The sequence below is a fragment of the Parastagonospora nodorum genome (genome assembly GCF_000146915.1).
Source record: "Parastagonospora nodorum SN15 chromosome Unknown scaffold_4, whole genome shotgun sequence".
Taxonomy (NCBI): Eukaryota; Fungi; Ascomycota; class Dothideomycetes; order Pleosporales; family Phaeosphaeriaceae; genus Parastagonospora; species Parastagonospora nodorum.
Window position 1 is genome coordinate 1,170,835 of NW_001884552.1, and position 26,332 is coordinate 1,197,166.

General features: G+C 53.5%; 12 protein-coding genes across 12 annotated transcripts; 6 read left to right on the forward strand and 6 right to left on the reverse strand.

The window, feature by feature from the left end:
• Positions 1–1,835: 1,835 nt before the first annotated feature.
• On the forward strand, positions 1,836–3,297 carry SNOG_03125 (hypothetical protein; the record flags this gene model as incomplete). The annotated part of the gene is made up of 3 exons (XM_001793656.1): positions 1,836–1,865; positions 1,925–2,543; positions 2,593–3,297. 3 exons carry the CDS (start codon positions 1,836–1,838, stop codon positions 3,270–3,272), a joined length of 1,329 nt encoding a protein of 442 aa, XP_001793708.1. The 3' UTR covers positions 3,273–3,297.
• A 1,047-nt stretch (positions 3,298–4,344) lies between these two features.
• SNOG_03126 (hypothetical protein) lies at positions 4,345–4,676 on the reverse strand (the record flags this gene model as incomplete). Its single annotated transcript, XM_001793657.1, has 2 exons — positions 4,345–4,613; positions 4,664–4,676. The coding sequence occupies 2 exons, from the start codon at positions 4,674–4,676 to the stop codon at positions 4,345–4,347; spliced, it is 282 nt and encodes a 93-aa protein (XP_001793709.1).
• Positions 4,677–5,390: 714 nt separating this feature from the next.
• On the reverse strand, positions 5,391–6,943 carry SNOG_03128 (hypothetical protein; the record flags this gene model as incomplete). Its single annotated transcript, XM_001793658.1, has 4 exons — positions 5,391–5,723; positions 5,777–5,812; positions 6,118–6,717; positions 6,770–6,943. The coding sequence occupies 4 exons, from the start codon at positions 6,941–6,943 to the stop codon at positions 5,517–5,519; spliced, it is 1,017 nt and encodes a 338-aa protein (XP_001793710.1). The 3' UTR covers positions 5,391–5,516.
• Positions 6,944–8,608: 1,665 nt separating this feature from the next.
• SNOG_03129 (hypothetical protein) lies at positions 8,609–10,864 on the reverse strand (the record flags this gene model as incomplete). Its single annotated transcript, XM_001793659.1, has 3 exons — positions 8,609–10,348; positions 10,398–10,657; positions 10,810–10,864. 3 exons carry the CDS (start codon positions 10,862–10,864, stop codon positions 8,609–8,611), a joined length of 2,055 nt encoding a protein of 684 aa, XP_001793711.1.
• Positions 10,865–11,275: 411 nt separating this feature from the next.
• Positions 11,276–12,324, forward strand: SNOG_03130 (hypothetical protein; the record flags this gene model as incomplete). The annotated part of the gene is made up of 2 exons (XM_001793660.1): positions 11,276–11,626; positions 11,683–12,324. 2 exons carry the CDS (start codon positions 11,276–11,278, stop codon positions 12,322–12,324), a joined length of 993 nt encoding a protein of 330 aa, XP_001793712.1.
• A 532-nt stretch (positions 12,325–12,856) lies between these two features.
• Positions 12,857–15,188, reverse strand: SNOG_03131 (hypothetical protein; the record flags this gene model as incomplete). The annotated part of the gene is made up of 3 exons (XM_001793661.1): positions 12,857–14,658; positions 14,710–15,070; positions 15,126–15,188. The coding sequence occupies 3 exons, from the start codon at positions 15,186–15,188 to the stop codon at positions 12,857–12,859; spliced, it is 2,226 nt and encodes a 741-aa protein (XP_001793713.1).
• A 2,268-nt stretch (positions 15,189–17,456) lies between these two features.
• On the forward strand, positions 17,457–19,750 carry SNOG_03133 (hypothetical protein; the record flags this gene model as incomplete). The annotated part of the gene is made up of 5 exons (XM_001793662.1): positions 17,457–17,796; positions 17,854–17,966; positions 18,017–18,441; positions 18,491–18,796; positions 18,944–19,750. 5 exons carry the CDS (start codon positions 17,457–17,459, stop codon positions 19,524–19,526), a joined length of 1,767 nt encoding a protein of 588 aa, XP_001793714.1. The 3' UTR covers positions 19,527–19,750.
• Positions 19,751–20,497: 747 nt separating this feature from the next.
• Positions 20,498–21,169, forward strand: SNOG_03134 (hypothetical protein; the record flags this gene model as incomplete). Its single annotated transcript, XM_001793663.1, has 3 exons — positions 20,498–20,668; positions 20,720–20,773; positions 20,825–21,169. The coding sequence occupies 3 exons, from the start codon at positions 20,498–20,500 to the stop codon at positions 21,167–21,169; spliced, it is 570 nt and encodes a 189-aa protein (XP_001793715.1).
• Positions 21,170–21,689: 520 nt separating this feature from the next.
• Positions 21,690–22,244, forward strand: SNOG_03135 (hypothetical protein; the record flags this gene model as incomplete). The annotated part of the gene is made up of 3 exons (XM_001793664.1): positions 21,690–21,749; positions 21,799–21,852; positions 21,906–22,244. 3 exons carry the CDS (start codon positions 21,690–21,692, stop codon positions 22,242–22,244), a joined length of 453 nt encoding a protein of 150 aa, XP_001793716.1.
• Positions 22,245–22,482: 238 nt separating this feature from the next.
• On the reverse strand, positions 22,483–25,027 carry SNOG_03136 (hypothetical protein). The gene is made up of 3 exons (XM_001793665.1): positions 24,659–25,027; positions 24,037–24,610; positions 22,483–23,988 (listed from the first exon to the last, which is right to left on the reverse strand). The coding sequence occupies exons 1-3, from the start codon at positions 24,726–24,728 to the stop codon at positions 22,776–22,778; spliced, it is 1,857 nt and encodes a 618-aa protein (XP_001793717.1). The 5' UTR covers positions 24,729–25,027; the 3' UTR covers positions 22,483–22,775.
• SNOG_03137 (hypothetical protein) lies at positions 24,727–25,077 on the forward strand (the record flags this gene model as incomplete). Its single annotated transcript, XM_001793666.1, has 3 exons — positions 24,727–24,780; positions 24,810–24,902; positions 24,946–25,077. The coding sequence occupies 3 exons, from the start codon at positions 24,727–24,729 to the stop codon at positions 25,075–25,077; spliced, it is 279 nt and encodes a 92-aa protein (XP_001793718.1).
• A 504-nt stretch (positions 25,078–25,581) lies between these two features.
• On the reverse strand, positions 25,582–26,313 carry SNOG_03138 (hypothetical protein; the record flags this gene model as incomplete). Its single annotated transcript, XM_001793667.1, has 3 exons — positions 25,582–25,820; positions 26,069–26,083; positions 26,280–26,313. The coding sequence occupies 3 exons, from the start codon at positions 26,311–26,313 to the stop codon at positions 25,582–25,584; spliced, it is 288 nt and encodes a 95-aa protein (XP_001793719.1).
• Between the last annotated feature and the right edge of the window lie 19 nt (positions 26,314–26,332).

The window sequence follows — 26,332 nt, forward strand, 5'->3', positions numbered from 1 at the left end:
GAACCAAATCCAGAGATGTAGCACCTAGGGTGCACTCCTTCCAATTTGCCAACAATCGCGCGACAAATTGGCGAGAAGCATTCCACACGCGGAGTACCAATTTAGCATTCCAGGCTTCGCGGATATTTCAAGCATCCATCGACAAGAATGGTGTTGTAGGTGGGAAAGCGCAGAGCAATAACGCAACGACAAACGACATGGTGAGCTTGCTGGAGATGGGATACAAACACCCAAGAGAGATGGGCTGGGCAAATTGCTTGTATATGTTTCTCCGTATTGCCGGCCGCTCGAATGCTGATCAATGTAAGTCGGTCAGATCAATCTACCTGGGAACGCATTCCGCTTCGACATGGGCATCTCGTGGGCGAAGATCAAGCCCCACACAATTTCCCCGCGTTCCAAGACGACGGGGTCACGTGTTTCATAAGCACGGAAGTGAAGTCGCAATGACATTTTAGGGCGTTGACAATGAGCTTAGTTCGAGAAGCTTCGCTCTACAACGCGTGCTGTCAATGTACGATCAGGGCCTCACTGCCGTCTGCAAAGTCCCAACTGCGGCATTTCTAGCCCAGTATAATTTTGCTGCGCATCACCTGCCCCAAGTTACACAGCAGTGGAGAATAGATCCCGGTTTGATATAGTCAGAGCGCATGAATCGTCACATCTTAAGTAGATGTCCCTCTGATCGTGAAGATCGTGATATGCATGGAGCTGGGAGTACGCGTTCTATTGGCGTTGGTGAGGCCGGCAAGATCGGCACATGGTGGTAAAGGATATGTGAAACACAGCAAATGTACGGGAAACCAAACGCGAGACGTGCGTAGCAGATTCGAAGACTTGGCCGTGTCGTGGTTAGAGAGCAGAGGCTGACCCCTGATCGGAAGATGGGTCCTCCACGTAAGCGCCAAGGCATAAACGAACCTTTGGAAAGCTTACCATCCGGGCAGTGGTGGCGTTCGCTAGACTCGCAAGATGCATTGAGATGGGCAAGTGTCAATAATCCGACTGCAGCGAAGTCCGTTAGCAGCTACTAGATGCGATGCGGTGCAGGAGATGGTAGCCTGGCTTGGCAGCAAGACTCCTTTGAGAAGGTCGACAGACTGATAGGGAGCATATGCCTCCGCCTGACGGACACTCGTGTGCCCTCGCATGTGTGCTACGTGCCTGCGACGGGCGGAACGATATTCTCTCCTTGGCGCTGGAGGACAATTGGATACCTGGCTGCGCTCCCGAGAGGAATTCTATGCACATGTCAGCCTGCCAGTACGGGGCAGCCGCACGCAGCCATGCATCTGCACGCGACACGTCCAGACACTGCGCTGCCATTGTCTAGCGGGCGTCGGAACAGAATATCCCCCTGCATGCAGCGGGCCCGGACGCCACAGGAGCGTTGAAAGGGAGCGCTGGAGAGGCTACGTCGGCACCTTGCCCATCTTGGCACCACTCAATCGTCCGCCCTTGTATTGACCAGCCGCGCATCCTGGGCCGCGTTCCTGGACAGTGGACCAGATGCTCGTCGACACATCGGCTTTAAGCTGGATACATGTCCACAAAAACCATGCTCCACCGTCTGCCGCCAACTCCTGCTGTTGTTTCCCCCTTTGCAGTCGAGCCTCCCCCACGAATTCGACTCACGGTGCTCCCCCCCATTTGCTGCCCCCTCGTATTTAACCTTAATCATCTGGTCGCGGATCGGCATTATACCAACAGCGAGGCCATTGACGGAGAGTCCGAAAGCTACCACTACGGCGATGCCTGAGAAGGCCCTTTTGAAGGCTTGAAATCCCTACCGTCCCTTTCTACCATCACTAGACATTTCGACACTGTAAATCACTATGCCTCCCCGCGACGCCAATTGGATAGATGTAAGTCGCACCCACTTGCCCTTCCTTTCGTGTGACGGCGGCTAAGACGGCATCCCCAGGGCCTTCGCGGCATCGCATCCTTTATGGTGGTCTCCGGTCACCTATGTACTGCGCTGGTACCATGGCTACACTCGCCCGCCAACAGCACCAAGGTCGCACCGCACCTCTTCCAGCTGCCCTTCTTCCGCCTGGCCGTCGGCGGTCGCAGCGCCGTCGCCATATTCTTCCTCGTCACGGGATACGTGAATTCCATAGGGCCCATCAGCAAGTCGCGCGCCGGCAACCATGACGCCGCGTTTACGGGCATTGCGAGGAGCGCTCTGGCGCGGTCCGGGCGACTTGTCCTCCCGACCATGGTCGCGACCTTCATCACCTGGTTCCTCGCCAACACGAACGCATATCACATGACGAAGCATGTCGACTCGACCTGGATACGGCAGGGCTGGCATCGACAGGAGCCAACGATTTGGGAGGCGCTCAGGTCCCTGATCAAGGCGCAGACAGAAACGTGGACAATTGGGTGGAACGACTATGACGGCACGCAGTGGACCCTGCATCTGTTTCTCGAGGGCAGCATGCTTGTATACACGACCATGTTCGCCACGGTGCTGGTCAAGCCCAAGGCGCGCATGCTGATCTACGCTGCACTGTACCTCTACTTCTGGCAGCTCGGCGAGGGTAAGCTGTTCAGTTCACGCGCCCCATGCAATTGTGCTAACTCTCGCAGGTCTGGCCATTGGCGCCCTAAAAGGCTTGAACATTGTAATGGGCATGTTCGTTGCCGAAATGCACAACCACTTCAAGGACTCCGCCACCTCGGTTCTACCCGCCCCAGTTCCCGCGCTCATGATCCTTCTCGGCATGTTCTTGGCTGGCTATCCTCAAGATAACCCACACAACGCGCGTTGGTCACATGTCATGGAGCAGATAATGGCCAGCATCACCGTCGATAAATCCGACGTCCGGCGATACTGGGACCATGTCGGAGCGTCCATTGTATTGCTCGGCGTTTTCTTCTCAGGAAACGCCCGCAAGGTGCTCTGCTCTCCCGTGTTCAATTTCCTCGGCCGCGTCAGTTTCCCGGTCTATCTGATGCACAACACCATGATCAAGTCCGTCCTCACCTGGATGATCTACCTTCCGTCCGCGATGAACCCGCCAAAGAACGAGAAAGGAGAGCTGCAGGATCTACAGCGCGGCTCCACAACACATGTCTTCATCGCGATAGCCATCTTCTACTACATCCTCTACAGATGCGCAGCGCTCTGGGTCAAGCACATTGACCCAATATGCGCGGACCTTGTCAACGCCGCGACCAAATGGGCGACCGGCGCTTCTCAAACGAGAGAAGTTCGACCCATACTCGGCAACGGCGCAGTCACCGACAAGACCGTTCTGCCATCATGACCTTCTCGACATGCAATTTTTTAGCGACGCGCCATATACGTTCTTGTTCATGTTCAGGAGCTGGAGCCTCCCACACACCTATCCACCATATTAGTAACCACCTCTCATATGTCTGTTGCATCACCTGGATTGGCGGCATCCCTCAAGCGAGCAATTGAGCGAAAAACTTATTTTCCCATTCAACAAACCGGCGTTTCTTGGCATTTTATGGACCATGTTTAGCATTTCGGTCAGGATTTTGCTCGGGCTTCTCGTATACCACTTGCGCATCTTTGTTAGCTTAAAGCATATGTCTACTATGTTGGGGAAGACGGAGGAGACAACGGAGACTTCTTCGACAGGAATGAGATGGAGGGGCTGTATGTAGATGAAAGAAGAAATTAGTAAATCTGAATATGTCCTATATCTACAACTCTTGTTGACCGGATGATGCTGGGGCGGATATTGCTTGACTGCATCAACATATTGAAGAGCGGAGCGACGGACATTTTTTAGCTGCATAAGCATATTGAAGCGCGAAGCGACGGCATGCATGTAAATTATGTGCAGAGAAGGCGGATGCTGATTGCTTCCGGGTTACTGAAGCACCTGACAAAGCGCCATTAGACGAACGTGTTTGTGGCAGGAGCAGCTTGTGATGCCTGCACAAGCCACCATCCCGGCGAAGCATGGATATCAGCGCGATTACAGAGCGGTTGAGGGTGTCGTGGGAAGGAGAAGGGACTAAGCCGTTTTGCACAGGAAACCGTTGATTGGAAGAATACTTTGAGTAAGCATGGATAGACTCGATAGCCGAGAAGCATGGTATGGAGTATCAGAAAGGTCTTGTAGGTGTACAGCCTATACTATCAGAGTGCGGACAAATAGCGCACGAATTGCTGCAAAGTTTGGTGCGAGGGAAGTTAGGACGGTTCGAAATACTCGAATGCATCACTTCATCAAGAATTGAACATGTAGAAGAGAGGCATGTATGATCGTCATCTCGAAGGATTGGATAGCCTATGTGTATGAAATGCGACACGAAACGGACAGGGAATCTTGCCGAAAGGAAAGAGGACACTGGCATTGTGCCCTACGCTGTCCTCAGCATTGATGAGTCGTCGTTACCTTCGTCGCGATCTCCTTCACTGAGGTCCTCATCTATGCCCTCAGCATCACTCAGGTCGTCCTGCTGCCCAGCAAGATTGACTGCATCTATCAGCTGTTGACCGACCGAGTCGACCTGTTCCTCCTCGTCAGGTAAAAACCCCGCGTGAAGTGCTGTCCGATACCTCTTTTTCAGATCGACATCAGCAGTGGCTATTATTCCTCTATTCGGAATCTCGCCCTCTGGAAATGTCCCTAAGCCCCTGATAGCTCCGTTCGTGGTCCAAGTACAGCTTTGACCGTACGAACAACAGGCATAGTCGGCAGCAGTTCTTGCCTGGGATCTGGATGAATCCGCTCTTTACTGTAATTTGCCCCGTGGGCCACACCGAAGTTTAATCGCTCAGTAGCACCAAAGAAATATGCCACGGTAAACACCTGGTCTACATATTTTTTTTGAAGTAGAGCGCACCATCTGTAGCTTCGACACCGAGAAGATCCTTCGTGTAGTTTTGCAAAAGACCCACAAAGATTTGCTCGACAATGAATGCAAAGTCTGCAATATCTGTCTCGCTCATCAAGCACAGCGCCGCCGAAATTATGTTCACATGATTTCCGGGTCAGGTCGCCATATTTGCCTTCACTCGAATAGTGCCTATTGAATCCTTCTCTGAAGTCGATGGTTTTGCCTACATGCAGGTACTTCTCATGTGATAATTCTTGCGTGCTGTATCTGGACTGGAACTACTAATCCAGATAGGCTGTGGTGTTATATATAAGCCTGGACAGACTCAACGGCCAATCAGGATAGTAACAAGTACCAAAATAGCGTCGGAGTTATACAGCCTTACTTGAGATTTGTGCGCTGTGTCGCGACACAGCGCACGTATGTTAGTGTAGCGTAAGCTCATCTGTCTCAAAATGTCGAAAACGCAAAGTGCTCAAAGACATCACATGACCAACCCCGAGAATTCAAATGAGCAGCATGCATTATCATTATCGTAACAAGGTAATCTAACAGCAAGCGAGTGGTTCGATAAAGATGCGGCAATCGTACTGAGGGTATCAAGAAAATACAGAAATCCCAACCATTCCACCAAGCAGAGCAAAGTATTGGAACCCAAGTCGTGTCTTCGTGCGCTCGTATTCAGTCTCAGCTTACATGTTCTCAATGACATGCGAGTTGATAGCGCTCTGGAAGCTGTTGTCGTTGCCTCCGTACTCCTGCGCTGCACTACTCTGCGTGCCCAATGAAGTGTTGCCCTGGTTTGACTTGGGCATGTAGGAGCTAGGGCCTTCGCCAGCGGCATCTGCTTGCGCGAGAGCAGACTGTACAGTTTGATTCTGCGCTGGGAGGAAGATAACCTGAGAAGACTGTTAGTTCGATGGCCTGGAATCGCCGTGTAGGGACATTTTACCTTGCTGTTGGCGGATCTGGCCATGGCTTGCATCGTCTCAAGATAACGGATCTGCATTGCCGGCGCTGAATTTAGGACGTCGGCCGCTTGGCGCATGAGCGTTGAGGTAGTTAGCATGCGTATTTACATGTGTAGATGGTGTTGTGGTGTTGTGGTGTTGTGGTGATGTTCAGGGGTGGGTGGAGGAAAAAAACGTGACTTCACCCAAATCCGACCCAACCACACCGATGTGGACCGTGCGCAAAGGCGAAAACCATGCGACAGGTCATATAAATGTGCTTGGGAAGTTGCAAGAGCGTAGGAGAATGTGGGAAAATGTGGTGGTGCAGTGGAAGACTTACCTTGGCAGACTCGACTTCCGCGCGAGCAGCAATGACCTTGGCCTCACCAGTTCGCTTCGACTGGGCAGCCATAGAAAGCGACTCCTGGAGCTCCTGGGAGAAGATAATGTCCTTGACGAGCATGGACTCGACCTCAACGCCCCATCCGAGCGCAGTCTCCTCGATGATCTCACGGATAGACAAGGCAATTTCCTCGCGGCGCTCAATCACATCCTGGAGCACACGGGCACCGATTACGTGGCGCAGCGTAGTCTGCGTACGCTCAACAAGCGCCTGGCGGATGTTGCTGATGCTGAAAGCGGCCTTGTGGGGCGAAGTGATGCGGTAGTAGATGACCGAGGTAAGGTTTAAGGTGACATTGTCCTTGGTCATGCAGACTTGCTTGGGCACCTCGACGATCTGGATCTTGATATCGACCTGCACCAACTGCTCGGAGAGAGGGTTGACGTAGACCAGACCAGGGTCGACAGCACGCGCGAAGCGACCGAACTTGGTGACAAGACCAACGTTTCCTTGAGATACGGGCTTGTAGGGATTGGGGCAGACGACGCAGCATGGAATGGCGCCCAGAGTGCCGATGCAGCCTCCAAGAGTGTTGATCTGTGTGGTTGTTAGATGCTTAGTTGTGGCGGACGCCGAGCCAAGAACATACCATGGCACCATACCACCCGTTGGTGTCGGCGTCTTGATCATCTGGCTGGATAACACGAGCATAAGATGGCTGGAGGTCCTCCCGTCGCGGCGGCTGGACCTTTACAAGAGGTTCGCTGTGGCGCGCAGGTGAGCCAGCTCCATTGATAGGTGCCTTGCCGTTGGTGTCACTCATAGTTGCTGTAGTGCTGAGTTGTCCGGTAGTAGAAAGCTGATCGTTGATAATAGGTCGCGTAGAAGAAGTAAACGACTCGGCAACAGTGTTCTTCGCAGTGGAGCTGTGTGGTTGCGATGCGCCCATATCGAGAGGATGTGGTATCACCTTATATGTGGGCTACGCAACAAACAAATGTACTCGTGGAGCGGGGAAGCTAGTCGAAGCGCATGTGCACCCCTGCGCCTACCTTGTGCATCTTGGCTCACGCTTGGGGCTGTGCTTGGGATCTTACCGTGGATGTCTATGGAGGAGGTACCGCAGCCTTGTGGCTTGAGACATTGCATTCCAACTCTGAAGAGCGCCGCAATCGTGCAGCATGTGAGATCATTCTCGAGACCATCAACATACACCTCGAATAGCTTGAATGCTGTATTCCATCGAGTCTGAATCGGAGACGCTTCTTTCACGGATCGCAGTGTATCCGCCACGCGAGCGATCGGCAGAGGGCCACACCACCAGGCCCCCGGCACCAAAGCACACAAGCATCGTAAAGTCGGTTATCACGGGTGACCCAGTCAACTCGTGACGTCGCTCAAGGCATAATTTCAATACTGCGTGATTTGGCCATTGTCCACTTAGATGCTGCGCAGGATTATACCCGACGTCAACGATTTTGGCGGATTGGGGCAAAATGCGTCTGAATGGGAAAAGTCATGGGGTGGTTGCGATAGCGGTCAGCCCTATGGTTAGTGGATTGCTTTTCCTTTCTGCTGGGGACTGGGCCAAGGTGGCACGGTTATCCGAGCTCGTGGCTGTCCTTACGCCTTGTTATTTCCGGCATCTACACTGACTGAGGCATCGAGGACTCTTTGTCGAGTCCATGTTGGTGGAGGCTCATATTGTTAAGATTGAGACCTTTCTTTGACCCTTCTTGCTTGTTTACATTCCTTTCTTCAGAATATTATGAAGCACAGCTTGGTAAGGCATGTCGAGCCCAAGACACTGCATCTCCAACTCTGGTCCGGTGAAGCTCTGTGACCTCGCTCGTATTCCCCTCACATTCTGCTCAACTGCGCCATATTCGATACCCAAATCGCTCAATGATGGTGGGAATTCTCATTCCACGTATCGAACACCACAATCTTGGAACCGGTGAGCCAATTCCCACCCTTCTCGCGAACCGAACTCGGGACCCTTGCACAGCCTCACTACATACGCCCATCCGGCATCCTTCCAGAACATCGCCTTCCAGAATTCTACTCGCGCAAATGTCTCATCGAAGCCCCATTTAGGCAGCAAGAAGTTCCATTTCGCGCTGTGGATGCCTTTTAGCGCGCCCCTGCGGCACATCATGACTACTAAGCCATGTTTATAGTGTACCGCGCCGCAAGGCTGCGCCGTTTGCTGGCGATCCGCAGCAAATGGGTCCGGGGTTTTAAGCGCGCTGTGGGTATCAAGATATAACCTTTGACGAAATGTGTCGACTGCAAATTAGTATTCGATGAGACGATCTAATTTAAAACCGAAAGATGTATGCCTTATGTGAGGTTGCGATGAATGCAGATACCATTGAACACCTAGAGATGCAACAAAGCCTATGAACACCAAAACCATTCATGGCAGAGCCTGAAATACAGACAGACAGCAGTCGCACGTCTGAACAGGTCGGATGCTTCGCGAGTACTATTTCAAAATGCTAGCGCCCCTCCTATCCTTCTTGAGCGGACTGAATGCAAACGCCTCCTCACTCAGCATATTGAAGCCGCCAGAAATAGGGCGTTGTCCCTGCTTGCCTAACACACTCTTGCCCAGCGCCCTCGCCGCAAACAAGCCCTTGCTCACGCCAACAGGTTTCAGAGGCGCCACATCCTCACCGTCTTCAGCGTCGAATAGAGTTTTGCCAGCACTGGCGCCAAGCTTGCGCTTCTTCTTCTTCTCTGCGGCGGGCTCTTCGGCGAATGTTGCAAAGGACATGAGTGACTTGCGGGGCTTGAACTTGGGCACAATAGGCTTGGACTTTGTGGATGGACCGTCGTCGGAGTCCTTGAGCGGGACCATAACTGGGGCATTCTCGGAGTCGTCCTTGGACTGGCTGTGAGACATTACGGATGCTTCCTCACTGACCATCTCCAAAACTGGTGCCGCAGCCTTCTTGCGGCCAGTCACCTTTGCGTTGGCCTTGTTTGATGGTGCAGGCGCCAGAGCCTTGACCTTGGGCTGAGCAATCTTCTTCGAGGCTTTCTTTAGCAGAGCAGTCGGGGTAGCCTCTTCCTGAGCAGTCGCCTCTTCCTCTTCCTCCTCTTCGACGATTGGACTTGCGGGGACGACGCTACCAGTGCGATTTAGGAACGGCGTCAGTGAAAATGCAGAGGTGTCACCAACCGCAGCAGCTGAAGTGCCGCGTTTGGCTTTCTTCGCAGGGAAACCGTCTCCAGGTGTACCCAGATTCGTCTCCGGCTCTGCTGTCGCAGCCAGGCGCTTTCGACCGGTCTTAGCAGGCTTCGTGGTTGTAGCAGCGGCAGCTTTTGTGGGTGGTGCGGTCTGTGCCCGGTCGACGCGTTCTAGCTCGGCTTCCTTCTCCTTCAACTTCTCTTTGGTAGTGCGAAGTTTCTCTCGGAAAGCGCTCAACTTGTCATCAAGCACGGTATTACGCCCCTGTAGCTCCGCCAAAGTCTTGGTGTACTCCTTCTCTTGCTTCTTACGCTCGCGCTTCTCCTCTTCCAGAGCCTTCTTGATTTCTTCAGATTGCGAGTTGTCGGTTTGCGTGCCCTTCTTACTGGCTTTCTCGGCTTTCTGGCGTGCATGCCTCTCCTGCTCAAGTTCCTGTCGGAGCTCTTCGATCTCGGCGCTATCACTGCTGCTCTTCTTGCTGGCCTTCTCCGCGCTCAGACGCGCTGCGCGTTCCTGCTCCAGCTCTTGACGGAGCTCTTCTAATGCGGCATCGTGAGCTTCATCGCGTTTGCTGGATTTGCTGGTGTCCTTCTTTGCCAGCTTCTCCACCTTGGCCTGCAGACGCTCGGTCGCCTGCTGCTGGGACTCGAGATCTGATTGCACCTTCTCGGAAGCCTTCTCCATCTTCGCGAGCGCAGCCTCGGCTTTCGCCTTATCCTTCTTCTCTTGTGCAAGTTCCCTGCGGACCTCCTCCAACTCGGTGCGAATGTCGTCGTCCTGCTCCATCTTGCGGCCCTGCTTAGCTAGCGTACGCGCTGCTGTGCGCTTCTCGTTCTCCAACTCTACTTGGAGTGTTGTCAATTGGCGCTGGAGTGAAAGTTTCTCAGTGAGGAGGCCCTGGTTCGACTCGACTTGTGCGCGTAGGTGTTCGACTTCTGGGCGCAGGGATGAGATCTCGCGGGAAAGCGCAAGCTTGTCGGAGAGGATCTTGTTGGAGTCGGAGGTGACGTTTTCCATTGCCTTCAGCTCTGCCTGTAGACTGTTAGTGAGAGATCTATTGCTGTAATTTTAATTTGCGCACCTTTAGATTCGCATTCTCCCGCGCCTGTGTGCGGATCTGGTTTTGTACTTCCTCGTCGCGGGCTTTTTGTTCGTCGAGCTGTGCAAGGGCTTCGTCTAGCGCGTTCTCTAGTTCGTCCGAGCGCGCCTGTTCCTCTTCGAGCTGTTCGTGGAGGTCGCTGTTGTCGTCTTGTAGCAGGCACTGGCTGACTCGCAGCTTCCTGATTTCCTCGTCTTTGGCCACAACCTCGACCGAATGCTTACTCCGTTCGAGATTGAGTTCTAGTGTTGCATTGCGCAACGAGTGTTGAAGCTATAGGTATGCGTGTCAGTGGTTGTTGATTGTTGATTGCATTGCTGATTGTTGACAAAGGAGCCCGTAGCTAGTTTGCGCGTAGTTCGTCTCCACGTGGTAGTGCAATGCACAAGTTTACTTACATCTTTCATCTCGTAGTTGATATCTATTTCTGTATCCATAGTGGCAACCATGGCGTAGGATATATTCAGCGATGTGTGGAAAGCCTTAGGTGGATGTTGTCGAGGTGGAGGGGCTACAGGTAGACGCGACGAGAGTAAACAAACACGGCGCGAGTATGGTGCCAAGCTGAACAAAGATGGGATGGAATATGAAAATCTGCTTTCACCACAACATAGCAATGAAAGGCATGAAGAGGAGTAGATGTTCAACACAGCACTCCAAGAGATCAGAGACGTGTTTGCGCGTGGTGTTGTTCCTCAAGTTGCGCATCGTCAACGCTCTGACACCCCTGCGCTGCTAGCGGATTACGCACACTCCCGACCTCCGAGCTCAGGTCAAGGCCACGTTCACCAAGCATCATCTCTCCCGCAGCACCTCCCACATCGCTCCTCACACCCCCACAACCCCCTCAATCCGACACAATGAGGTGGCTACAGCTTCTCACAGCATCGCTGCTGCCGTTTACAGCTCTTGCCGCCAAGAAGGCCTCGGGCGACCGCTTCAAAGACGCCCGCGCAAAGTCACTGTCGAGCGGCGCTCCATTGAAACTTGACGACGCAAGCTATGCACAATTGACCAAGGCCCCGAGAGACTACTCGGTCGCCGTCCTCCTCACTGCGCTAGAGCAAAGGTTCGCATGCCAGCTATGTCGAGAATTCCAGCCCGAGTGGGACATTTTGGGCAAGAGTTGGACCAAGGGCGACAAGAATGGCGAGGGAAGGCTAATTTTCGGAACCCTTGACTTTGTGGATGGAAAGAACACTTTCCAGTCGGTATGGAACTCTCTCAACATTTATTCCGGGTTGAAACAGTTGCTAACCCTGCACAGATGATGCTCCAAACCGCCCCCGTCCTCCTCTACTTCCACCCCACAACCGGGCCCAACGCAAAACCCGACTCCCAACCCGTCCGCTTCGACTTCACCGGCGGCCCGCAATCCGCCGAGCAAATCCACACCTGGATCGCGCGCCAGGTCCCCGCCGACGCCCCCAAGCCCTCCATCTCACGCCCCATCAACTGGGTCAAGATTGGTTCCGTGACCATCTTATCCCTCGGTTCCATCACGCTGCTCGCAGTTGCGTGGCCGTACCTCACTCCGATTCTGCAGAACCGCAACCTCTGGGCGGCGTTCAGCTTGATTGCCGTGCTGCTGTTTACCAGTGGACACATGTTCAACCACATCAGGAAGACGCCGTATGTGCAGGGCGATGGCAAGGGCGGACTCAGCTACTTTGCGGGCGGCTTCAGTAACCAGAATGGCCTCGAGTCGCAGATTATTGCGGCAATCTACGGTGTGCTTGCCTTTGCGACTATCTCGCTCGCGCTCAAGGTCCCTCGAATTGCGGATGCGCGCGCGCAGCAAGTCGCAGTGTTCGTCTGGAGCGGTGTCCTGCTGTGCATGTACAGCTTCCTGCTCAGCGTCTTCCGGATGAAGAACGGCGGATACCAGTTCTGGCTGCCTCCTTTCTAGACAGATTCTTTGAGGGGCATTCCATGCACTCGGAAGTGACGTGGAAAGGGTGGTCGAGATATTGGAGGGGAAAGGCTTGATGTTCGATACATGCTGTAACATATTGACTGGGTAGATGCTCTAAAGAGGGGCGTTTTATGGAGCAATCAGGCAGATTAAAAGAGTCGCGTTGGCAGATGTTCGTAGCACGTGTTCTCACAATCAAATGGACAGTAAAGATACAACATGCTTGACTTGACTCTTGCAGTGCAGCTAGCATGTCGCGGCAGTCTCAGTCTATACACACATAAATCTTCACACACTTGCGCATGGGTCGAATGAAATAATGAGACGTACATAAAACGTTCCATTCATACAGACATTACATACATATGCGCTATATACTACAATCTGAAGGGGCAATAATACACAACGCCCGTGTGAACCCAAACCCGAATGACCTTTTGCCTTGTGACTCGTGAAATCCTGATCGATAGCCAAACTCATATAACAAATACGCAAGAACCGAAGCGAACCTTGAGAGTACAACTGCTCAACCCATCATCTGAGTGTGCAGGTCAAACACATCATTCCTCCAGCCACCCTCATCCCAATCATCAATCCTCTCCTCAGCCCGCCTTCCCTCTTCTTCCCAAAGCTTGACAACACTGCCCGGCGCATACTTGCCCGCAAAGACACCCTTGCCCTTGGGCGCGACGCCAACCCTGGTGTACAGATCGGGGTCGTCGGCAGGCGTCAAGCGCGTCATAATAGCCTTGAAGAACGTCTTGAGGTCATCTGGATCCGAAATCCTCGTCGCCCTCAGCCTTTCACGGAAGAACAAGAGCTCGCGGTTCGCAGCGTGGATGCCATCCGCGATACCCTTGGCCATCTGCCTTTCCATGACCTTGCGGATGACCGGGCGGAGAAGAGGCTTGAAGAGCCAGCCGAGGATGCTGAACTTGGACTTGCGGAATGTGTAGTTGAGCTTGTGGATGTGCACGCGGACGGCGCGGAGGGTAAGGATCTGTTCCATCTTTTCCTTGGCGACCTCGACGTCGAGGTGGATGTCGATGCCGCGCTCGTCGAGCTGGAAGGACGCGATACCCTCGTCCGCCATGCGGAGGATTCCTGAGTGAGCACGGAGGAGGAAACCAATCTCGTCGGCCCGCATGGAGAGACCGTCGATCTTGATGGTGAACTTGGATGTGACCTTGGATGCAACACGGAAGCGAGCCTTGCGGAGTTCAAAGTCGTTGTAAGTCTCCACGCGGAACCGGAAGGGCAGGAACGATGTGTGATTGACAGTCTTTCCAGGCTCGATGATGAGGTTCTCGAGCAAAATGTCGACCTCAGGTGTGGACACTTCAAGGCGAGGAATAGGGATGTACTGAATGTACTGAATCAGAAGAGGAACGAAGACGTTGATCGTGTCGTTGATCAAGTCTTGGTTGGCCAAGCTGTGCTGTGGAGAGAGGATGCCCCATATCCTGAATGTCGACTTGATGAGCTTGGAAATGTCCTCGTCACGGGTGACCGACTCAAACGTCTTCTGTACCTGCTCGAAGAAGATGTCGATATCTTGTCGCAGAGAAGACTCAGTGCCTACGCCCTTGGACTTCTTGCGGAGCTCTTGAAACTTCTCTTCAACGTGGTCAAAGAAATCGGGGTCGGTCAACAGCTTCTGAAGAGAATTGCCGATGTCTGTAAGCAGGTCCTCAAACTCTGGGTCCTTTCGTGAGTGTTCCAGCACCTTGTGGAAAGAGTCTTCCAGCTTCTTCCACTCGTCATGGTCTCCGAAGGAGCTGATAAAGGTCCAGAAATTCTTTACGGCCCTCTCCATAGCCGCATTTGGCTCAACATCCTCCTGCACAGTAGTCATGGCGTCCTCCACTGTGCGAGAGTATGCCATGGCATAGCGCTGGAGAAGTAGAGCGAGTGTCGAAACAGACTCAGAGTAGTCCCGCTTCTGTCGCAGATTCGTGACGGTCTGCTTCAGGCGGTAAAGCAAGGAATCGCCTTCTTCACCTCGCAACTTGTCAGACAAGCTTTGGTCTGCCCTCTTGGCCACCTTTGTTACGCCATTGCCGACGACTTGCGCGACCTCGGCCACATCGTCTTCGAGCTCTTGTGCTGATGGCGCAGTACCCTCAGCATCTTTTCCGGGCTCTTTAAGCGCCTGCTGCTCAGCTTGCGAGGGTTCAATCTTCTTGCCAGCTTTCTTTGCCACATTAGACAAAGTAAATGCGCTGTCTCTGAAGACTTCTCGGCCAACGGTTTGGATGTCTGAAAGGAAGATTCGGAAATCGGAGTTGGTAAGGAGCAACTGGCCAACTGTCTGGAGGCTCTGGTACGCTATTCGTAGGTTAGCCCAATCTTCTTCTCAATGTCGCCATGTCGACTTACCTGCAGTTGCGTCGGCCTTGGCTTTCGACTTAGTAGTGCGACGAGCGATGTCATTTACATCGACCGAGATTCGGGCTTTAGTGAGATACCACACAAAGTCCTGGATCTGATCCTCGCTGTTCTTGTGCTGTAGAAGATCGATGAATTGGTGGAGCCATTGCTTGGTGAACTTGACCAATAGACGACCAGAGTCACTCAATTCAGGGTTGTCGGGGTTCAGGATGTCTGCGGAAAGCACGCTTCTGAGGTTGATGATGGTCTGTTCATTGGACGGCATGTAACCCATGGACATAGCCCGTAGCATCTGATACGAGTGGAGCTTCTGATGAACCTCCCGCTGAAGGACCGTATCATCTCGGTACTGCCGAGTAAGCCCGTTAGCCGACGCGTTCAACTTCGAATGCGCGATAGCTTACCTGTGGGAGTAGCGGTTGCTGATCATCGTCGCGTTTGCGGCCGAAGCCAAGACAGGAAGACATGGCCAATTGTTTAATTTGAGCTGTGCAATGTCTGTCCGAGTAGATGACCAGGGTTATAGAGATCGTGAAGTACAATAACCTGCTGCTGGTAGTCTTGTTTGCGGTAGCCTAGACGCGTGCTAAGCGTGCAATGATGACGATCAGGAGCGAACTCCGCGCAGCATGACGTCATAGTTCTCTTCCGTGGCTGCGACCGTCCCTTCCCCACAGTCATGCGCCGCTGTACCTGGCCACCACGACATGTGAAGTATCAAGCATCTTCGCACGTGCGAGAGCACTTCTATCGAATTTAGCTCCGCTTCACGTGTACTTGCATCCTGACAATTGGCCGTGAGCTATCAGCACGTACACAGAGTTGCTGGAGTAGACTAGGGCAAGGTTCTGTGAGACATTGACTAAAGTGCAGTGTGCCATTAGCTTTTTGAGTGCGGCATCTCACATGTGGCTGCGATTTGGACGCATACCCATGGGTCTTAGACTTCTTCGACAACCTTGACGGCTTGGCTTGGCTAGTGGGCACTAACTTGACTACGTACAGACCGGAGATGGGCAGCGCTTCTACACACTGGATGATACCGACCTCGTGGGACATATCAATTGAGTTGTGTTGAGCACTTTGCAGTCGACTGAACATGCAATGTGCTCTAGGATAAAGTCACGATGCCCTATCACATCGGACGCAGACATCTACATTCTTTCGAATGCAGTTCCCGTGCTATATGCCGAACTGCTTTTGTGAGCATCGAATTCAAGTATGGGTATGTGGAGAGGTACACGACAGCGTTCGGGCATGGTTGTGAACAAGGACTTGCCGGACGTCTCTTCAAGCCTTGCCTAGGATGACGGGAGAACGCGTCTGTGATAAGCAAGCAGAAAAAGCACCGATTGTGGTGGCAAAGGTGCATACTGTGAAGTTGGGGACCCCTCACCCCGAGACTTCGGTGCTTTACAGATCCTGGTGCGATGGCTGCGATAGAGGCCGCGTGCCGGACAATCCTCAGCTCACGAGAAGTCGCAAACTTTGTCCGTGTCTAGACAGGTGGGTCGCGGACCATCGAGCCTTCCCCACATCCGCGACGTCGCATGCGATACCGCATCTAAGATAGGGCGATCCTAACGAGTCGGAGCGAACCGTGACCTTCTTTAGGCTCTTGTGTATGATTCGACTCTGATGAATTTAGTCTCTGCTACTCCCAGTGTTCAACAAAGACGTGGCAGCAGGGCCGACATTACGGGGTGACAGGAGTGTCGGACCCCGTGCAACCATGATCTATCGGCTCCTTCCCCCAACGCATTCCCCAAGTGCTCGACGCCCGGCCGGACTGATTGAACCATCCGAGTGGGTTTAGTTCAGCCCCGGCTCCTGCAGCTGGGCAACGGTGCTGATCTAAGCGAATGCATGCCGATCCAGGGCTTTCAAAAAATTGTTGCAGGCGCCACACTGGATGGAAAAAGTAGACACACCGCTTTGCAGACATGGACATGTCACACCGTACCTTGCTCGTCTGACGGAAGATCCTTGGTTGCACTTGTTGGTGGCCATGGTGGAAGCAAAGGCCGAAGCTCTTCGCAGAGGACACAAGGTTGGTAGAGCATGCGGACGCGGATGTAGCTGCGTGCGGCTCCTGGCAACACCACATGGTACCGGAGGGGAATTGGCTGGACGAGAACCCGTCAATTCCTCGTCAGACATGCCAACAGGTCAGGATAGGCATGCTTCCCGTGCGAGGCATGCTGAGGGTGCATGTCCGGCGCTGTCACATTCGGCGCCTGAGGACTCTTCCGAGACAATTGCCGTAGGACGCACGAAAGCACGTCCGCAACGCGGTGGTCGGGGATAACAGCGCCATTAATAATGTCAATATACAAGTGGCCTGACGGGTCGCGGCAACTGAGCATTGGCAGTGGCAGAAATGCCTCTTGATGCCTGACCTGCGAGGCGAGCGTGGTGCTTAGTGTAGTTCTGGGTGCTGCGAACGCGCCGAGTGGGCTCGCAAGCCGACAGCTTTTGCTGATTCCAGCACAAATCGGCATCTGACGAGTGCCTGAACGAGGTCTGGCTAGGCTAGCAATCCGGACCCGCACACCGACCAACGGCGTGGGAACATGCTTCCTCCGTATTATTCCGACGATGCAGGCGTGGGTCGTGTAAGCGCAAGGGTCGCGCTCTGGAAATGCGGATGGCAGAGACATGAAAGCCCACACGCTGCTCTTCAGGGTGGCGCCCGCGGGATACAAGCCCTCCCGATTCGCTGATTCTCGCTGCCCATGACACGCGGACTTCCTTCCATTTCTTTTGGCCTGGTCCGCGGTAGCAGGACTGTTGCAACTCCTTCAATGCAGCGACTCAGCCCGCTACTTAAGGCCGCGGTCCCTCAGTCCAGACTGCAGAAACCCTTCCGTGCTTTCACATACACCCGTTCCTTGGCTTCGGTAGCAAACCACAACACAATGCCTTCCTCTGCTCGGCCAAACCTTCCGCCGCGTCAGCTGTCGACGACGAGCGGAGACTATGACCTCTCCAACAACAGCGACCTCCGCCGCCAGCTGGGCACATATGGCTTGACGCCGCCAGCCGTGGAGACGTTTGAGATCCAGAGCCAGCGATGTCCGTAGCCAAGTGGACTCTGTGTTGCATATTGAACGTATTACTCACACCAGACAGGCCTGAGACTGCTGGCCATGAAGCCCACGCCGATTGAGAAGTTCCAGTACCTTGTCCACCTCAAGGCCACAAACCCACATTTGTTCTACAGGGTCCTTTCCCAAAACATCAAGGTATGACGCCAGGGTCCAAAATCACGGGAAGGCACGACTGACGTCCCCAGGAACTCACGCCCCTCATCTACACCCCGACCGTTGGCGAGGCCTGCGTGCGATGGCACGAGATCTGGACACAGCCCGAGGGCATGTACCTGTCGTTCAGCGACCGCGGCAACCTCCGCCAGATCCTCGACAACTGGCCACACCAGGTCGACATCACCGTCCTGACCGACGGCTCGCGTATCTTGGGTCTCGGAGATCTCGGCGTGAACGGCATGGGCATTCCCGTGGGCAAGCTGGCCTTGTACACGGCCTGTGCTGGTATCAAGCCAGACTCGACTCTGCCCCTCACACTCGACTTGGGCACGAACAACAAGGCGCTGCGTGAGGACCCGCTCTACATGGGTTCCCGCAGGGAAAAGGTTACTGCAGCCGAGGAGAAGGAGTTCCTCGACGAGCTCATGGCTGCCCTCACCGACAAGTGGCCAAAGTACGTATCTTGCAGCTTTTTTCCAAACAGGCAACTGATCGTGTGACAGTATCGTCATCCAGTTTGAGGACTTCAAGAACCCCTTCCCCGCACTAGAACGCTACCAGAACAGCTACGCCATGTTCAACGACGATGTCCAGGGTACCGGCGCTGTCATCGTCGGAGGCTTCATCAACGCCATCAAGGCGTCAGGTGTGCCCGTCCGAGACCACAGGGCCATTTTCCTTGGTGCCGGAAGTGCCGGTACTGGTGTGGCCATGCAGATTGTAGAGTTCTTCAGAGGAGGGTCTGACCGAGAGAGCGCGCCGCAGTTCTGGTTCGTCGACTCTAACGGTCTCGTTACCGCCGACCGAAGGTGACAAGCTGCCGAGCACAAGATCTACTTTGCCCGTGACGATAACAACGGCCGCCAGTACCAGTCTCTCAGCCGTTTGATTGACTTTGTAGAGCCCACCATCCTGTCATGAGTCTATCAACCATCAGTGGCGCATTCAACTCCGAGCATTCTGCAGAAAATGGCGAAGCTGAACGACAGGCCCATCATCTTCCCCCTCTCCAACCCCTCCAGCAAGTCCGAGTGCACATTCGAGGAGGCTGTCGTCAACACCAACGGCCGCTGTCTCTTTGCCTCGGGTTCTCCTTTCCCCTCAATGGAGTGGAACGAGAGGACTCTCACCCCTGGACAAGGAAACAACATGTATGTTTTCCCAGGTATTGGTCTTGGTGCCATTCTGTCCCAGGCTGTATCAATCACCCAGGACATGATCTACGCCTCGGCCGAGTCGCTCTCAACTTCATTGAACAAGCAGGAGGTTGCTGACGGCTGGCTGTACCCCGACATCCGCCGCATTCGCGAGGTCTCTGTTGTCGTCACCCGTGGTGTCATCCGCGCTGCGCAGAAGAACGGCGTTGACCGCGCTACTGAACTGCGCCAGCTTAATGACGCATCTCTCGATGCCTACATCGTGGAGCGCATGTACGACCCTTTCAACGAGTCCGCAAACGCCGCCGACGAGGTCTCCAAGCTCATCAACGGCCACACCAACGGTGTAAACCACATCACCAACGGCGTTTCCCACTTGTAGATTGACTTCTTCACGGCGCCATGCGAACCGACCAAAAGCGAATTGGTTACCAAAAGATTAGATTTTGTTTGTTTGTTTCGGGACATGGACAATGTCTCTTGTTCATGGATGGATTTCGACTCGATACCCCGATTTACACACGCTTTCCACCCACCATACCCCTTGTAGTACACCTAGATATTGAAGCGCTCATAGCGTGGAAATGTAATACACATGACTCTAAACTTGACATTGCATACATACAGCCTTTGAACCTACTGAATGCACAAAAAGACGAACTGCTAACTAGACAATGAACTAATAATAACAGAGGGCAAGTAGGTATCCCAACAAAGTCCATTCTCGGACTCCCCCTCCCTCCGAACGGACTCACCTCCGCTATTCTCAACATCCTCCGCATGCATGCATATATATGTATATATATGCACAAGCACCAAGACCTCCGTACGCACACCGCTGGGCCCCCTGCATGTCATCAGCCACACAATAAAAAAAGTCTACCTCATTCTGGCAAGGCTCGACTTAAGCTTACCCTGGGACTTAAGACGCACTGTTGCGGTTTACCCCGGATCCACCCGGTGTGGCTTTACATAGGGTCGGTGCGGCGGATCGGGTCGTTGGGTGGAGACGCTGGGATGGGAGGATGAACGGGTGGGGTGTGGATGTGCATGGAGTTGTGAACGGATGTTGCGTATTAGAGGTTCAGTGAGGAAGAGTATATGTGATGGTAAATGGAGTGCAGTAGAGTAGTAGTACACTGGGATGAAGAGGCATGGAATTTGGTGCGTTTGCTGATATAGACTTGCGCATTGTATGTGCGAATGTGTACACTTACTTCAAGATGTTGAATTGGGGTCGTGGTGTGTGGAATCAGTCCACGGGTGCGTTGTGGTATCTCGTTCACCTTCACTTGTTGTCAAGCATCACCGCTCCTAGTGAATCCCTCACGGTGAGTTCGCTCTGAAATCCTCATGCTCACCAGTTTGCGTATAAGACTTTACAGCGGCCTGCTCTCCTCGTTCTTTCAATCTTTTTCATACCTCTTCCACTTCATCAACCAATTCATTCAAGACGACCCACACATCCAACACACAACAATGGCCGACAAGAACGCCAAATCCGGCTGGACTGACCGCGAGATCGTAAGTACCTTCACCATACACCTCACTCCCATAAATTCTAACCTCCCACAGCTCGTCTGCCTGCTCAACGTCATGGAGTACTCCAACTGCAAACTCGAATACGGCGTAAGCCCCCTGCACTCCCACTCTATCCACCACTCACTTACCCCACCCCAGGACGTCCCCTACCCACCCGGCCGCAACGCCAACGGCTTCCGCCAGAAGATCAACAACCTGAAGCGCGAGCTCAAGGGCGAGTTCGAGTCAATTAAGGCTGGCAACCCCGTCGATTCCACGCCCAAGAAGAAGACTGCAGATGCTACGCCCAAGTCGACCCCGCGCAAGCGCAAGGCAGCGGCTGAGGAGGATGGCGAGGAGACGCCCAAGAAGCGTGGACGCCCGAAGAAGGGGGCTGCGAAGAGCGAGGAGCCCGTTGAAGCTGAGGCTGAGACGGTGGTCAAGGATGAGCCGGAGAATCATCTTGGAGCGGGTTTTGAGGCCGAGATTGTGGAGCAGGTCTGAGGGTGGAGATGAGTCGGACTGAAGAGAGCGAATGCATTGGCGCACAGAAGTCTATTTGGGTGGCGTTTTGATTTCCGAATGTTTTCTTTGACCGAGTTCTTGGACTTGGTCTGGTACTACGCTCAGCGCAGCTTAAATGCTTTCATGGCATGATGCGAGGCGTGTAGGGACCTGCATAGCTTCAATGGCGTATCAAATTCCCCAAAACTACACTGGGAATACTGCACAATACATCATACCATCCACTCTCCTCATGCTCTACTATTCTGACCACAACATCTGACTCATCGTCGTGTGATGCAATCTCCAGTCGTGCAGCACAATTTCCTTATCTTGCTCAGTATCGCCAGGGCACGTGTGTGTAAAGTGAAGGTGAAGGCAGATTACGTCCCGCTCCCCCGCTCGCCCCATAAACATACAAACCTCACCTGCTCCTCTTCTCTTCTACACCCATCAGCCTGCAGCCCAGAACCCGCACTCTACAACTTCCCACCTACAAACCTGACACAACCACAGCACCATGTCGGACACCGAAGCCTCCAAGTCCAAGGCCAGCGTCGGATGGACCGACCGCCAGCGCGTACGTCTCCCTCGCCCCACCTCCCTCCCATCTACTAACTCCCATCCAGCTCGCGTACTTCTTCAGCCTCGTCGACTTCTCCAAGGTCAAGCTCGACTACGCCGTGAATCCCCCTCCCCCTATGCCTAACTACCTTCCCTTCTAACACCCCACCAGAACGCGCCCCGCCCCGAAGGCAAGTCCGTCGGCGCCTGCCAGATCATGGTCCACCGTCTCAAGGGCACGCTCAAGGATGACCTCGAGGCGCTGCGCACCGGCACTGCGATGCCCGAGGAGGCGCCCAAGAAGGCTGCTGGCACGCCCAAGTCCACGCCTAGGAAGCGCAAGGCCAAGGGTGATGCTGACGGCGAGGGAGAGGCTACGCCTACCAAGAAGGGCAGGAAGAAGAAAACTGCTCTTGCTGAGGAAGAGCCTGCTGCCGCTGATGAGGACGAGACCGAGCTCAAGGTCAAGGCTGAGAACGTGGACGAGGAGTTCAGCGTCGGTGATGACTAGGAAGTCGCTTGAGATGCATGATTCGCACAGAAGTTCCTTTTGCGTGTACGGAGCTCCGGCCTGCATCTTGGTCAGCGTTGGGTTCTTATACCGCCTCATCAGCTTCATCAAGATTAGCTGGCGCCCGAAGTGCTTCGCACGATTCTCAGCTCGGAGGAAATGTCCTATAGTCTGAAAGAGTTCATAATTCTATTAGCTTGGGAACATCAAATGAAGACTTGAACCAAAATATGCGACCTGAAGAATAACTCGTGTGGAATTGAAAGGGTATCTAAACTATGCAAAACTTCAAATCTGCGTGCTGCAGGACATGAAATGCGAGTGAACTGCCAGATGAGTTGTTAAATCTGCCGTAAATATCGAACTCTGATCATATTGGGTATCCCTGAGATCATCGAAGTCGCCGTAAATCTGCTCGATATGAATGATTTGTGACGGTAAGAAATCGTTGCTCGTGATGTCATCTCATACAATGCACAACTCGCTGCGAGCTAGATGAGATTACGAAATGCAAGTGCGGCTATGCTGCGCTCATCGCGTAAATTCAGGTTTCGTGGCTTTGTTGACGACTGGTGGTGGTCCATCGGTATCTGGATAAGGCAATGGTGCGCCTCGTGGTGGCCGTGGAAGTCCAGCGCTCGGCGGTGATGTGCGATGTGGAGACAAGGGTGCTGGTCTGAGGTCGTCTTGTAGTGGTGTCTTTGGTGGTCTTGGTGGAGCATGAGCGTGAGCATACTGTAGACGCTCCTCGAAACTCGGCGTCTCCAAGCTGACCATTGAGTCCGGCCGCCCTGTGTTAAATTGCTCGTCTGAGCGACGACCTGGCGAGACGAGCTCGCCTGAGTGTCGCGGTGGCAGGTCGTGCATGACTGGCTGTGGGTATTCATCTGAGGATATCACAGGGTACTTGTCGGTATCTGACTGCCGGTGTTGCTCCTGGAAAGAAATCTGGTTTCCATCGGGGTTGGTCAATCGGTATTCCGGTGTGACGTCCTCGGCTGGCAACTCTACAGCGAGCGGCGAAGGCTCGGGTACAACAGGTAAGGGCTTGTTCGGTGCTTGTGGTCCATCGTACGGCGACATCCCCTTTTGTGCGCGCTCCCAGCGTAGCTTTGCGAAATGTATCCGCGCGATCTTCGCGGCTGCGTCCAATGTCATTCCTTGCACAGTCTTCTCCGCAAGGTACATGCGGGTGTTGGTACTGATATCGGCCAGCGCATTCCACTCGTTCATGCCAAACTCGCCGACACCCACGTTGACGTTCAGCCGGTAATAGTTCTCCGGGTTGACGTGGCGTTTCGCTAGTTGGTCTTTCATGTCTTTGTGAGTCTTTTCGCAGTCTTCGATCTTCTGAATCAGCCTGCGCCGGGCTTCTGCAAAATCTCCAATGCCACCAGAGACAAACCCTTCCCACCAAAGATGCTGCTGTGCGTTTGTGCCATCCGGTCGCTTTCCGGTGCCAATACTGAGGAAAACTCCCACTTCGCGTCCAGGCCACTCATTGCAGACTGCTTCATCAAGCACCATGGGAGAAGGATTGTATTTGCCAGTGCCTTCGTCCAGGAACACCGATTGTCCGATCTGGATCGGCTTGAATGCTAGCGCTGTGGCAGATGTTGCGCGTCCGGCCTGCCATATGGTCGCATTAGGCTCTACTGGAGGCTCTTTGCGTGAGTCGTATGAGCGGAGCCAGATCTGGCCTGTACCAGCTTTCTTGGTACCCTTGTAAACTGCTGTGACGGCACTGTATCGTGTTAGAATAATCCTGATTGCACGAATATGGATCACCTACGTTTTAGTGCGCTCTTCTCGATTGTCGTAGAGTTGCGCGTGAGGATTCCCCCATTTCAGCGCGGCCATGCGCATGTTGACAGGCGCCGTCCCAATTTGGCTGTATTTGCTGGCGTTGCTTGCACTTCTTTCCACGCGTCGACCAGCTGATATGGCGCTGCCAGGCGTCATTGGTGTTCGTAGGTCTGCCGTTGATGACAACCCGTCGTATCTGTCGTTGCCTTCGTCGTCGTAAATGGTGTGTTCCCGCACGCATTCCATGATAGCCTCTTCCAATTTTGACGCCTTGAACAGCGTTGACCGGTACGGTATTCCAGCAAATGTCTTGTCCGTCTCGAAGACCTTCCTGGTCATGCGCACGTATACGTCCTTGCACGTCTCTACATCCATGCGCAGCCGCCCAAGCATTATAGCAATCAGCCCCCCGGTACCGGTTCCCGCAATAAGATCGAAGTGGTCGCATGGCTTTGGGACTTCGTGTCGCTTTGGCGCTCTTCCCTCGGTTTCGACAAATGTGCGGTGCATGAGCTCCTGGAGTATGATGAGCATCGAGTACCCTCGCACGCCGCCTCCATCTGCTTGCTGTTAGCTGTACTATTCGCAAATCTACAAGGCACTCTTACCTAGCGATAGGATCCGCAGCGGCGGTCCTTTTGTGGTATCTTTCCGTCGAATTCCACTGCCTGCCATCATGTCTGCGGTGGTGCACGCCGGCCGTTACTCCGCAAGGCGTGCAGAAAGCTTGGTATGAGGTTATTTGCGAGATAAGGTCAGGTGTTCAAGAAGGCGCGTGGTATAGCCAAGACTTCAGCTGAGCGAAAGTTTGAAGTGTGGCTTTGTCAGGCTATCGCAACTGCGTGCCCGTTGGTAAGTACTAAGCAGTGAGTCGTGGCTATGGTCGGATCCGCAGCCTTTGGACGCGCGCTTCGGAGCGCTCAGCGAAAGATGCAATGTGGTGAAGTTTGGAGAACGCGATAACGAAGGAAGGAACGTTTTAGAAGAGCGCAGAAGGCAGGAAGCACGTGGATACGAAGAGTCTTGAGTCTGGTTAGGCTCTTGGGTATTCACTCAGCTCCGACCAACAACGTCACTCGGTGGTCAACGGGCCAAGCCCCACCTGAGCACAGCCACTCGCTTCAAAGTTCGCAGCCAACAACAGCCCTGCAGGCATCGTGTTCCAAGCTCCATCCTAGCCAACGACCTGCCGTAGTTCAACAAATACCGGCTTGCGACATCTGTATCCGTGTCGTCTCCTGGATCGTCGGCCTTGCAGCGGGAACCTGCTGAGCCGCCTCGTCTTCAGGAACACGGTACCAAGCGCCAGTTAGCGAACACTCTGCCGCCCAATCAGGCTGTGATAGAACGTGTTTCGGATGGTCACGCTCGCAGAGCCTGTCGCGAACTCCGTGCGAATGATCTCGCCCCAAGTAAGCGCTCGAACTGCGAGCCCTTCGCCACCGAACTGCTCAAGAGACGGCATCCCTGCACAGACTCAGGAAAAGGACGGGAAGTTCCTAAGCAAGTGTGTCATGTTTGGGCTGTCTTTTTACGGGGATCTCTCTCTCTTCGCAAAGTCACGCTGGTCTCTAGCTTTTCTATTCAACAAGGGCTCCGTAGCATCCGGAACATAGTCCGTGAAGAGGCCCAAATACAGTTCGTGATATTCAAAGTCTTTGTTCTTGTTGCTCTCTGAGCAGACAGTCAAGAGACTTGCTGCTTGGTACGACAATACGAAATGTAGCAAGTTCTCAATACTTGTCGCACCAGGAACCACCGTAAGATTTACTCGAGACATTTCAAGTTCAAGGATCACAGGTAGTGAATATCTTGATCCCGTTGGCAATATGTGAAACAGAGCCAGAGCCGATCTTACTCGGGAACCTCACAGGTAAGATGTGATGCCAAGTCTATATGGTAACCGACAGGACTGTGCTATTATAGGGCTGTCTGATAGTAAATTCCCGGTGAATCAGAGTATGGGGTGATGGTGGTATACTGCTAGGTCGTACTGGCGTATTTTTGTGGCTACATACCTTGGCTTCGTTGGCCTGGGTAGTAAGTTTCATGTAGATAGACACGACAAAGAACTTTGCGCAGTAAGCGCAGCATTTCGAATCTCAGCTTGGCTACCAAATCGCATTGATAGTTCGCGGGCTACAGTTTCATGCCTAAGGCAATCCAAATTACGAAACTGAAACAGTCGCACACAATGAAGTTCATGCCGCTTTGCGCTATGAAACATACTCAAGAGATCTTTGCGGCTCATGAACAAGGACATTTTGATTGCAACCGCGGAG